General features: G+C 42.9%; 1 protein-coding gene across 1 annotated transcript; it reads right to left on the bottom strand.

Moving 5' to 3' along the window:
* Positions 1-2,086: 2,086 nt before the first annotated feature.
* Positions 2,087-6,486, bottom strand: slc35f6 (solute carrier family 35 member F6). Its single transcript, XM_057017192.1, has 6 exons — positions 6,286-6,486; positions 4,906-4,978; positions 4,642-4,813; positions 4,332-4,544; positions 4,145-4,255; positions 2,087-3,272 (listed from the first exon to the last, which is right to left on the bottom strand). The coding sequence occupies exons 1-6, from the start codon at positions 6,360-6,362 to the stop codon at positions 2,791-2,793; spliced, it is 1,128 nt and encodes a 375-aa protein (XP_056873172.1). The 5' UTR covers positions 6,363-6,486; the 3' UTR covers positions 2,087-2,790.
* Between the last annotated feature and the right edge of the window lie 7,031 nt (positions 6,487-13,517).

The raw sequence follows: 13,517 nt of genomic DNA, 5'->3' as shown, positions 1-13,517 counted from the left end.
ACCTTTGACCTCTGACCACCAATATCAAATCATTTTTCGATGGGATCCCTGAGACGCCGCAGTCGCAGCGCCTCCTCAGATAGCTGCTCCGGGGAGACGCAATTAATAACTGCAGCTGTCAGGAGGACGTGCACAAACGCAGCATCGCAACAAAACGCTGTTAAATGGCCGAAAATGGACGGTGAAGAGAGAGAACCTCATAATTATATTTCAGGAGTCTGAATATGAGCTCGGTGTGTGTGTGTGTGTGTGTGTGTGTGTGTGTGTGTGTGTGTGTGTGTGTGTGTGTGTGTGTGTGTAGAAGAAAGAATTTCTTCAGGGTTGATGGTTGAAACGGCTTATATAAAATAACAGATCTTGAGGTCACTGGATGCAGGTCATGTGATTAAAAGAAGAGAAAAATTCCACCGCAGCAGTTTGGGTAGGGGTTTGGGTGGGGGGGGGGGGGGGCGGGGTAAACATGACGGGTTCATTAACTGGACACTGGAGTGGGGCACTAATCACACTCTCCCTCAGCTATAAACAGCCTAAAGGAGCCGCTTTAATGGAACCTTTTTAAATACGACCGTGACTCTTGTCCCCCGTGTTTATGTTCCAACAGATTAAAGTTGCCTCTTGTGCCACAGGTCGGGGGCCTTTCTGCGGCTCCGGCGTGCGAGCGTACACACACTTAAATCATGTACAGTTATCTAAATACTGCAGGAGGGGAACTAATGGAAACACAAAAGGTCTTTATAACAAACTGCTAAGAGTTGCTGCTGCCGCCGTGTTTCTAATGAGCTGCCACCAGGAAGCATAAACCTCCACATAAATAAATATGTTTATATTGAACGTGGGCTTTTAATTCAACACCACAAGTTGCAGCTCTTGCCATGTGCTGCCTTTTCGTGGTTGGTTGTCGAGATGTCACTCAAAGGGCTGTTATTTCTCTTTTGATTTAGTGTTTAAAAGATGCCAAATGAAGGGTTCTAATAGATTTCTAAATGCTGTTAAATGTGTTGGGCCATGAGTCAGTCACGGTGCACAGTGGCAGCAGGCTGACGCAAAGCAGAGCGTCTCTCTAATAGTTCACGTCTCGGTCAATCTGCTGCTGTATGACTGCAGCAGTGGAAAAATATGATTCATCAGAGAGGAAAGTGCACAACAGCAGGTCTGAATGTAATCTATCTATCTATCTATCTATCTATCTATCTATCTATCTATCTATCTATCTATCTATCTATCTATCTATCTCTCTCTCTCTCTCTCTCTCTCTATCTCTATCTCTCTGTCTCTATCTGTCTATCTCTCTCTATCTATCTATCTATCTATCTGTCTATCTCTCTCTCTCTATCTATCTATCTTGGGCTTATTCTGACTGTTATTTTATGGGAATTATTTTGTGCTCATGGGAGGAAAATTTTGACTACTGGAAATGTTTTCCACAGTCCCCGTGGGAGCTTCTGCCCTGGCTTGTTATTATATCCAATTTTATTTATTTATTTCAACGTCAGAGGCTGTAGGTTCCCCTGCAGCTGCACTTAATCGTAGCTTTTATGGAAACTATAAATGGACACTCTTGTGTCTTCTACTTGCACGTGTGTTTCAAGTCATTTTGGTTATTGTGATCAGCTCCTATAAAGACCTTGATTAGATTCGCAGTAGTATTTACATTTTATGGCTAAATGCTGCCACCTAGTCGCCAAAAATATTATTAGCTGTGACTAACGTGAGGCACGTGCGCAGAAAACCATTAGTATGATGATGTAGCTTAAGAGGATTTACATATTTAATAGTTTGAAATTCTATTATTGTTTCTCATACATCTATCCATTTTAATCAGTAAAGTAAATCCAAGGTAACCATGTTGATAAATGCAGCCGGATGCGTGTTGTATATTAACCAACATGTATGTACTCAATTAACACATTTCCCTTCACCCAGATCCTGTTCCTGGACAGGGTCATGTGTGCAGATCCCAGGGGGCTTCTGGGCTTCACCTTTGACCCCGTGGTTGTGCACGCATGCGGCCTTCAGGGAGGGTAAAGAGGAAGCGAGGACAGGTGTCAGCTGCTGTTCACATTAGTGAGACTCCTGCATGTATAAGTACTGTAATACTTTCCTTTAATTTGTCCACTTAACTGTTTTTTCCCATCTATTACATCATATCTACTGCTGTTTTCTGCAGTGCAACAGTGAGTGAAACTTTGATTACACCATCCAAATGTGATTTATTGACGATTCCCTTTCTTCCCTATTTTATAGCCAACGCAGCAAACCAGAGGTCTGACAATGATGTGCTAACATGTGCACAATGTAATGTATGAGTTGTAAAAAAAAAAAAAAAACCACAGATGAAACTGCTGACCTCCACATCAGACAAAAGGGAAGCTTTTTTTTTAAAAAAAATAAAAAAACTATTTTAAAGTTAGAACTATGCAGATATTGTCCACAGTACACAGCCTGGTGTAACTGCTGTGTCAATTAAAATCAGTGACAATTAAAAAAATAACATTTCAAAATGTGCATCTGGTCAAGAAAATTGGAAAAACAAATTTAAAAGCTGTTTTTATAAGATGTTATTTAGTGAATCCATACTACTTCAGTTCAAGTCCTTAAAAAAAAAATCATAAAATAACCTGAGGCCAACGAGATGAGATTAAGGTTTTGTTGTGCACATGGTGACGACTGTGAAGTACTTCCTTTGACGTATTTGTCATTCAGATTGAAACGTGTTGAGGTATGATTAAAACGGACTATGGCTGACAGTGTGAAAGAAAGGTGACAGAGTCCAGAACACTGAGCCACCCTTTAGCTGTTGTCTGCACCCTGCACTCCTCCGTCACCCAACAGTCTCTCTCTTTCCTCTGCACTGTCCTCTGCGTTCGTCAGCGTGTTGCAGCACGGCAGCTTGGCCAGCAGGGGGCGGTGGAGTCCATTGTAAAGCGCCGTGCCCGCCAGCAGGACCAAGAAACCCAGCACCTGCAGGCCTTGAAACTTCTCCCACCCCAGCGCCAGGCTCACCACCCAGATGACCAGCGTGCGCAAGCTGTCCAGCACCATGCGGGTGGTGGCACTGATCTCTTTAGTGACACTGATCCCGGCGAAGTTGAAGAAGGCGATGCTGACGGTGTTGCCCAGCAGAGCCAACAAGATGAGGGGCTGGTTGCCGATCTGACAGAAGGCATCGATTGCATCCTCCAGGACTTGACGCGGGTTGTCACCGAAGCTCCCGACGGGAATAAAATACATGGGGATGAGGAGCAGCGACAGGACAACAAACCCAAAAAAACCTGGGAAGACACAACATTTACACAAGTTTGTAACATCAGTTTTAACTTAGAACCTGCTCATGGAAGCTTTCAAAGAAAACTTAAATTGTTTACTGAAGTAAGAACACATTTTCTAGTCCGGCAGCATTCCAGTAGCAAATATACCAGAGCAAGATAGAAGGGAATGTGTTCACTTTTGCTTTCAGAATCAATTTTCTAAACACAAACACACATAGATACACATAAAAACCACAAAAAGACGTGTTCCTGTTGGAAGTAAAACAGCTACAGTTGTGCAATTTAGAAATCAATCTGCACGAGAGGTGAAGAAAATGAAAATGTTTGGGAAACTGAAGGCAAATGTAGCAGAGTTGGAGGTTTTAGTTTCTGCAGCTCGTGTATTCACTTGCAAGTGGCTTGATAAGAAGTATTGACTTCCAAGGGTGTGTTTAGGTTTTCATCTGTCTGTCGTGACTTGAAACAGCAGATCGTCAATGAGTTCAGGGTTGTGGCCTGATAAAAGGATTGACCTTCTAGACATCTGCAAGTGGAATCGCTGATAATCATTAACTGACAACAACCACATCCTCTTTCCAGGCATAAATAAGAATATTGCTTCATAAAGCATCTAGAGCAGACAGGGTTGTCTTAAAGGGGTTTACAGGCACCTAGACCAACAGTGAAAAAGGGCATTTTCAGCAGCATCAGGGTCACTAAAAGATATTTATCAATTATGTAGTTTATACTGCATTAATGGTCAAAACTAATAAAAAAAATGATTTCCTGATATGTGACAATGACTTTTGCAGTTGTCACTATTGAGTTCTTCAGCTGTTCTGTAAAGGTCATGACCCTCGAACCCCTGGAATACCCATATTAAATTGCTGCTGTACCTTCCGTGCCGACAGCCCGGAGAGGATGGACGTCATGTTTGTAGACAAACTTCTCCTCCAGGACCATCTGGACCGAAACGATGATCTGAGCCATGATGATTAGAAGGTCTCCTGCAGGAAAGAGAGGACATCAGCTACTTGGATTAGGTCCGGTTCCATCGGATAACACAAGGGCGGGAGAACAAACCTGTGATGACTTCGCTGATTTTGTGTGAGTCATCGTGCCCGCTGAAGAGGTCGGCGAGCCCCACGATCACCAGCCCTAGGATGGTGATGAAGATGCCGATCCACTGACTGGGCGCCAGGCGTCGGCCCAGGAAGGCGACCGAGAGCAGGCCGGTGAAGATAATGACAGCCCCACGCAACATCTGGAAACTGGAGGCACTGGTCATGTTGAGAGCTACAACCAGAGACAAAAGGAAACAACATATCTAAAACACAAAAAAGTTAAAGAGTCCGGGGCCGATGGTGTCCACGTTCCTTCCTGAGGTACTTACCGACATACATGATGGAGGTGGCCATCATGTCACACATGGCAGGTGGGAAAAAGAGGAGCGGATTGAAGCTCTGACCCGGGTTCATCTTGGGTTCTGGGCTTTGTCTGTCACGACAAATTAAGATGTAGAAGACGACAAGGCAGCTCAACTCGCCCAGAAACATCCCCACTGCCTGTGGAGGAACAGAGGGGGGGGAAGCCTACGTTGATGCCTCACTTTAATCAGCCGATGCGTCAATCTCATAGTTTCACTTTCATACTTCACCTGGAGAAATGGGTGAGAGAACTTATGTTCAGGGTCGTCATGGCAACCCTTGGCTGAAAACATGTCGGCCCATCTGTCAGACAGAAAGACATAATTACAACGTAGTTACAGGAATAATTAACGATCGTTTTCCGAGGTAGACATGGATCATTTCACCCACATCTGCATCAAACTGAACTCAAACGCAAAGTGGAGAACTTTGATGACAACTTCTGCTTGATTTACCGTCTAGTGGAAAATCAGTAATACTGCAAAGTCATATGACCTGATTAAGCTACTGTCAAAGTTAATGAGTACGCATCCTGACGACTTTCAGTCAGATTGTCAGGGGAAGCATGACCAGCATGTGAGCAGACTGTCTGCAAAAAAAAAATGCAAGACAAGGGAATGAGGGCTGCAGAAGTGATGGCACAGCACTCGAAACACAACTAGTTTAAAGCTTATAAAAATGGGCTCCATGCCTCTAATGTAGCCTCTTATTTTTAGAGCATGTATTTCTTGATTGTACTAATGCATATAAGATACAGAACCTTAATTTTGACAGCAACATTTTTCCATGAAGTTGATTTCTTTGGATATGAACATGCGTGAGTGTGTGTGTTCCATGCTGTGAAGTGAGGACCAAATTGCACATTTTTGGGAAGTGAGAACATTTGGCTGGATTTCACATCTATGAAAGGCTGCCCAGGGTTGGTTTAAAGGTTAAAATGTGGGTGAAGGTTAGAACCAGGTTAGGCTTTTGGTTAGTGTGATGGGATGGAGAACGTAAAGTCAATGAAAGTCCTCACAAAGATAGAAGCATAACATACGCGTGTCAGCTCATTAGATTTAACCAGTAATTCAGCTACACTTATTATTAGGAAGAATCTACTTCCTGTTCTGAATTTGTGGACGGTCAATGGTTTCGTTTTGTATTGTTAAATAGTGGGTGAGAAACACTGAATCGACTCAAAATACAGGACAGTTTTTGATCTAAGATAAAAATGACTAACTGTAGATAAGTATCTGCTTCCTGGCATCATCAATCAGATCATCAATCGATCGGTTTCACTAACGTTGGGATTTCTATCTCCTTAGCCAATTTAAAGAATTTATCACGATGTTGATGGTTTGATGAGCTCTCTTGAAGCCCCCATACTAAATAGCCACTTAGCTCCTTATGTAGCAAGTTAGCGTTTGCAACGTGAACTACACATGTAAGTATACGGTGACAAGCTAATCGTTTGAACGTAATAAGCCACACAGCTTTGCAAATTACCTAAAGATTTGTTTATTAATCATACATACGCAATTAAGTATTTTAACTAACCTTCAGGACAGCCGACCTACATTGTAATAACGTAAACACATGACACTAATTGAAATACTGAAGTCACTCACTTTGCTGATAACGTATTAATTGAGCCCGTGGTGAGCATAAGTCCAGCCAGGAACAGTTGATAATTTGTCCAAGCCATGCTGGACGTTTGACGGGACAAACAGAGGAAGGAAAGCAACAACAGAAGTGGTTTTATTCACAAAGACCCAGGTCGGCATTGACACTCTCTCCTCCCTCGACCGTAAACGCCACATGACAACTCAGAGTCAGCTGACCACGGTGCTGCATTCAGGAGCATCGGAAATAACAAAGCCGACAGGGGTGCGACCGAAAGTGAAGGTAGAAACTTTTTTTTTAAAAAAGGTTTTAATTAAGGACATTTAATACAATCAGAATGATTAATTGAACCTAATCCTAATGATTAGTTGATTTGGATAGTTTAATTTGTTTTTACAACCGTTTTAAAACGCGGGTGTTAGAATCACAAAACGATTCAAGACCTGGAAAAAGTCGCTCATCTTAAAATGTATTAGTTAATCATTTACCATCATTCTCATATCGTCTTGTACAATCGCCTAATAAAGCACAAAAGGTTTTATTTTCGGTGAGGCTTTTGATGACCGAGCAGATCCCAGCAACGAAATGTTACATTTTTGCTCAAAAAATGAAGGTAAACGAAATATTTGCATTTAATTTTCTTCATGAATAAAAAAAAATCCGGTTGAAATCATCATTGTTTGCATAGTGCAGTTTGTCTGAAACAAAATAATTTGGGAGCAATAACACTGAGCTCTCCAAAGTTACAGTCCTCCAGACCATCAATCAACCAAGTGCCAAACTGGTCAGACTGGATAATGTTGACACGAAACATGAAAAGAACCCAGGAAACCAGCAGGGGGCGACAAAGTCCAGAAGGAAATAGAGGATTTAAGCGCAGCAGCAGTAAATTTCTTCCCCGTGTGGCCTCGAGTTATTTAAAAATAGGCCATGCACTCCATCATCCATGAGATTACTGTTCTTTGAAAACTGGAGGCCAAAAGCTAAAAATAAATGATCTAACAGTCAAAAGTTAAGATATCAATGAACCTGATGAGCCAGCATCACATGAGATAACTCCAGACACTGCACCAGGAAGAGCCTGGGAAAGCTTCAATACCTTCAAAACATTTGCGAGCTCAAACGTTTCATGATAAACACACACCAATTGTTATCAGGAATATGCTCTTGTCTACTGATTTCTTTTCTTTGTAAGCTCTGGAGACCGAACAGAGAGAATTGCTCTGGGATGCCTACAGAGGAAAGCTGGGTGGTCCACTTAATGAATTTAGAAAGAAAAAAAAAAGTGATTGTAAAACATTACATAGTGGATTTGAACAATCCTCTTTTATCGAGTCATCTCCAAAACCGATTACCACCAAAAGCCTGATTCCTTTAACAAAAGAAGAAATTGGCATTTTGTGTGAACTTATTAAGAAAAACCCTGACATAACATTGGCCCTAATGTGCCACAAATCCATGCGTGATGAAAGCAGCTACCCTCCAGCGATGCGAGGAAGGACCTGCGGAAGCACAGAGGTATCGGTGGGGGGGGGGGTCACTCAGCCAAGGCCGTGGAGGTGTGCCACGGTAAGCTGAGCAGCAGTTCACAGCTTCTTTTGCGGCGCCACGTCCACCTTTTATGCACTGAAGCTCAAAAGGCCAAACTGAGGTGAGTTCAGGATCACTGGGCTTCGCTCACCTGTGGCCACAGAGCAGACGCCTGCAGCCTCTGGGGTTATATAACACGTCCATCAGCAATCAGAGACCATTTGCATCAAACATCACCTGCTGGCAGCGAAACCATTAACTGCCTGACTCTAATCTCCCACAAGTCTTTTGAATGCATTTCGCTTGTCGTCACGTCATTTTTGCTGCTTTTGTTTTTCATTCCACTGAGAGATAAGAAACACTTTAGCTGGAGGTCACTCAAGAGCCACATTGATTGAGAGAAAAACGTGTTAATTGACCATTACAACCCGCTGACCTGTGCTTGCTCAATAGTCTCCAGGTGGATCGATAAACTTGGATGTGGTGAGCAGATGCAGTCCTGACCAGTGACGCCAGACCGTGTTATCAAGCCTCAGAGCAGGGTTTAATGTCATGTTCAAGTGGTTTGAGTGGATGTTGATCATGAAGTTATTTTTTTTCATGACGGTCTTCATCTCGCAAGACAATAATATTTGGATATTTAAGATAGCCGCTTTAAAAGAAGCCTATCTTAGGCGCATTAAAAGGGACGATAATCTGGTTTATTGTAACATTTTTATCACTTATACTGTATATGAGCAATATGCCACTTTAGGACTTGGGAGAAGGAAGAAAATAGTTCATGTTCAATCTGTAGCCAAACAAAACTGCAATGAATGTTTCAAAAGCATGATCATACCAGAAATATGAAACTATAACAGCTGTAACACGTGTGCATGCAATATATGAAGATAATGTCATAAGTTGAAGAATGAAGAATTAAAGAAATAATAGGAAGGATCAGACATCACATTCGGCGCAGAAATGACAGGATTGTATTTCACACAGAACAGGTTTGAACTACTGCTTTGCTGCACCTGACCTGTGACCCATTGTCTTTCCTGTCCTGTCGCCTCGTCCGTGTCACACTCTCACTGTATCATCAGCAAACCACTACTGTTGTCGTGACGATGCGTCAGCCACTGAGGGCTGTCATCAGTTATGCAATTGCTCTCCAGTGGTCCTCAATGCTCCTCGTGTGGCCTTGAAAGCCCCTGGAAAGCGCAGGAAATTTTAAATAAATGATCTATTTAAGTGGTATCGTGACTTTTATCGCTCTCTTTAGATCTGAATGAGTGCCGACGTGACCTTAGACAAGTAGAAAAGTGTGTGTGTCTTTTTAGAACATCTATTGCTGTTGGTACAGGAAGTGCCGTGATACATCATGAGGTCATCAAGGACAAAGTATTTTTCTTTCTTTGCTCATGCTGATAATTACATCATACCCTCGTGTCATTGTCCAGTTACTAAAGTTCAGCACTGAAGATCATGAACAAGTTGGAAATAAAGAAGAAAGATTTACTGCTTAAGAAAAACCGAGAGGCTGTGGGTTCCTGAGGGAATGTTCCTGTGATGGTAAAGCTTATGCTTTTCTTCTGAGCACATACTGATCACATGCTTCCATAATTAAAGTTGTTTCAGTGTTAAATCCTGATGATAGTTTATTATTCTGACTTGAATGTGTCGTTTTTGGATCAAAACAATGAAATCTCATGTGTAATAGTATTAGCAAGCTAATGCAAACACCAATAATCACTCAAAAATAAAGATTATTTGACTACCACCACAAAAAAAATGTAAAAAAAATCAATCAAATCCATTCATGGAACTAAAATTGGAACCTATTAGAATTTTATGATGCTGTCATTATTCACACCTGAGCCGTCCAGGAGCCATGTCACATTCCGCGCTGTTCTTACACAAGCCATGTGTATGAATTTCACAACGGTCACTTCCACTCACGTCTGCGCTGATTATCTAACCTTCGAGGAGCTCCGCTACAGTGCTGGGGCGTGCGATGGGGTGCGGAGGGCCTGGCAAATATTCCTGCGGATGTTCTTAGAGGACACCTAATCACAAGTGACACGGAGACAGCGCGGCAGTCCTGATAGTAATTCAAGCTGAAGCCAGAAACATTTCTGAGGCCCTCAGCAGTTCTTTCTGGATATGAGGGCATGTGCGCGGTGGTGATGCGGGCTGATACCTATTTCAGTCATTTACTGGTCGCACACTTTAGGCGGATTGTAACGTGATAAAAATAGGCTCTTTTTTTGCATGTATTCCACCATTTTTAAGTTGTTTAATGCTCTTTTTAAAATGAAATTGAAATAAACGGGTGTCAAAGCAGACACTCCGAGACTCTGACGCTCCGAGGTTGACGCGCTGCTTTTAAGGCTTGAAAATCAATGCACTGTGGCCTCAAAGAGAGAAAAAAGAAGTGGCCGAGGAGGGCAGAGAAGATGAAACGTCACATCTATATCAGAAAAAGAAAAGGCGCATTATGATGTGCTGTTTGAGCTCTTCCACCAGCTCCTCCTTCAGGGATGGATTAATAATTGGCACAGCTCGTTTGGGCACCGGTAGGTCGCCTCTCTCTGTCGGTCTCTTTTTCCCTCCTCACAGTTTCTGATGTCAGATCACGCTGGCAGACGCCCCCCCGTTAGTCACGTCCACCCTTGCAGACCCACTGATGATCCAACACCAGATACTTCAATCAGCAGGTCTCTGGCCCAGAGCTCAGATATGGCCTGTAAAAGCGCTTGATGTTCCTGCATCAGAAGACAGACCAGAGCTTAGGGAGGGTGGAGGGAGAGGTCACACGCAGAGCCCTGATGATCAAGACAATCTGCCACCCTGGGCTTTTTTTTATTAAGTAATCTGAACGTAAGCACCACTTATATGTACAGTATATGGTTGTTCAGGCTCCAGGAGGATCCTGCAGCTTGCAGCAACAGAGGTGAAAAGTGGGGGTAGTGGGGGTTGGAGCGGCATTAGGAGGCAGCAGAGCTTCGCCCGAGGTCACGCTTATGTAAGACCGCTAATGTCACACCGTCACATACTGTATGAGGAGACCCGCCCGGTCGCCGGCTGCCACTTCCCCTTTACGTCAGTGTGCAGAGGCCCAGTGATGTTTCCAAGTGGACGCCGTCTGAAGCAAGTGATGCGTAGGGCGCATCAGTCAGGGCGGACTAACGCAGAAAGTCAAGGATTTTTGCAAGAATGGCGTGCGGAAAAACTTTTGGAGAAGGGAGAATGACAGGAGGGGAAGAGGAAGCAAAATGGTGGTAGGAACTAGCAAAAGAAAGAACGGTGGGGGTCAGTGATTGGATCAAGATTGAAGCGGTAGCAGCTTTCATTGCAATGAAGTCACAGAACTCGTTGAACTTTTATTTAGATCCATTCTTGCCACTGATCCATCAATGCCTTCTGGTTTTGGATGCATGTGTACAAAGTCCTTTGGTAAAAGGATTTCCTGTTGCCAATAACATAGAGAGCAGGTGAGAGAAGGGCACTATCCAGTGATGCTGATATTTAGAAAGGCCATCAGGTGCTTCACTGACAACACATTCCCCTTCACTTATTAGATTTGAACTTTGTAAATGCTGATGAGGCATACTTTAACATAATGGGGTGATGTTGAGAGTCCTGCTGGTCTGTTAGAACTTGTTGACTATCAATAAATACTCAACTGTACTTACATCACATGTGACCAACAGGTGACGGGGCTGCAAGAGACACCCGACCAACTGAAACTGGAATTAAGGGTGAGCTATATACTGTATTTTACCATTAACATTTCTAATGACATAGACTTTGGCAATTGGATGTTTGTCACAATTTGCCTCCAAATTCCTGTTTGTGATTGAGGAAAATGCTTGTTGCTATGAACCTGAAGCTTCTGCAGCATCACTCTGATGCTAAAGGTTAGACGACCCTGGTCATTGAGCATTAGCTTACCTAGCACAGAGAGTACAGATTTACTGACTGCCAGCTCTCTCAATGACAAAGGCTTTCAGCTGAATCTTAAAAATAGGGAGTCAGCCTCCCTGGGGGGCTGAACACTGGAGGCTCAGCCACCCATTTGAGAGCAGACCACATACATCACTGCTTAGCTTTCCTACCCCAAAAATGTTTCTAGATTCTTTTGGTGTGGGGACACTTCAGGGGTTCTTTCCTTCGCCATTATTACATAACAGACTCAGCAACAACATGCAGGCAGCGGGCCGATAATTGTCATTTTTGATTTTGCATGATTTAATCTGGCTTTGGGAGGTGGCGTTGCATCAACATCTGGACACCATCAAAATGTTACAGCAATGCCAGCATGAGTTAACTGTCTGAGCTTGCAGTCAGACAGTAAAGTGGAAATAGCTTTTGATCGTGGCACAGCAGTGCAGAATAAAAGATTCAACTGAAGTTAAATAGAAAGTTGGGTGAATATGCATTTATTTGCCCTTTTGAAATGGACATGAAACTGGCGGCAACATTTCAAGAAGCAGCATTTAAATATCAGCTTGCCACGGAAATTAGAATGAATAAAAAGTCCTTTCTTGGTTTAAAATGGGCTCCTTGTTTGTGCATCATGGGACAAAGGACAAGCAAATAATATAAACAGGGGACTGTAAAAATTGGGACTTTTTAAGAGCTTTTTTTAGGTGACAAAGATCCTTGGGACTCTTCAAAAATGTTTCTGTTTTTGCAAGGAAGCTTCATCAGTGGGGAAAAAACAGGAAAGAAGGATTTGTGCAATATGCTGTTGCTGACAATGACATGCTAGCTGATAATATGTGATATGATGTTAGTTTCCTCCCGGAGAGACGGTTCTCAGCACATAAAAAGACATTTCCTCCCCGTGTGATTAACAACAGAGTGGAACGGGCCATTAACGGCATTCTCCGCTCATGAGATAAAGCTCCTGGCAGACAGCCGCTTTTTCAGTTCCCAGTGAAAAATGAGTTCCTTCAATGCAGAGAAATGCTGTTGAAATGTGAGGGGAACTCCATACTGAGCATTCCAAGCAGGGAAAAATTCAGCATCCACCAAGCAACTGCTGGCATCCTTCTCTGGTGACTTTGCTTCACCACCTTTGAAAGAGAAGAGTCTGAAGATTATTCTGAGCAGCAACGACGCGGCCAAAGAAGCAGGAAAAGCTGGGGGAGAGTGAAAGAACGCCGCTGTTTTAATAGTTTTCTTGTTTTTGAAGGATCAGGTTAACTAACATTAACTAACATTTGGAAAGATGTTTTTTTTTCTGATGAGGAAATCGTTGTGGGCACAGTTGTGGAAATAAATAACAAGGACACACACACACACACACACACACACTTCACTCTGTTTACAACTAATTTTAATTTCAAAATCACTTTAACGATCTTGAACTGAATAGTCTTGATTGCCACAATTAGACTGGAAGGTTATGACTTGAGTTGTTCTTGTGAACCCAGAAATTACTTTCGAGGCGCACAGCGGTCATGCCCCGCCCCCAAACCCTATTGTTAATTTTCGAACTCTTGATTAGACATCGTGTTGATTGGTCAGTGTTCCACTTTAAGAGGCCCTTTCATTTCTGTGATCATCATCAATTCTGTGGGCCTCGTTTGTAGAAGCTGAACACGAAACAGTGGGGGGGAGTTCCATACTTACATACTTAAAAACTCAATTTTGTGTAGCGACGCGCATAATTTCTCCATCTCTGTTGTGAAAGTTTATTGCCGACACAAATGTAGGA

Source organism: Takifugu flavidus, chromosome 19, assembly GCF_003711565.1.
Source record: "Takifugu flavidus isolate HTHZ2018 chromosome 19, ASM371156v2, whole genome shotgun sequence".
Lineage (NCBI taxonomy): Eukaryota > Metazoa > Chordata > Actinopteri > Tetraodontiformes > Tetraodontidae > Takifugu > Takifugu flavidus.
The sequence above is the reverse complement of the archived record's forward strand: the minus strand, read 5'-3'. Positions and strand labels throughout refer to the sequence as shown.

What these genes read in the sequence shown, in the direction of transcription:
- slc35f6 (XM_057017192.1), bottom strand. Translation starts at nt 6,362, where the DNA reads ATGGCTTGGACAAATTATCAACTGTTCCTGGCTGGACTTATGCTCACC. An exon ending in ATTAATACGTTATCAGCAAA is followed by an intron (nt 4,979 to 6,285) that starts GTGAGTGACTTC and finishes TCTGTCTGACAG; the next exon opens with ATGGGCCGACATGTTTTCAG. An exon ending in CACCTCCATCATGTATGTCG is followed by an intron (nt 4,545 to 4,641) that starts GTAAGTACCTCA and finishes CTCTGGTTGTAG; the next exon opens with CTCTCAACATGACCAGTGCC.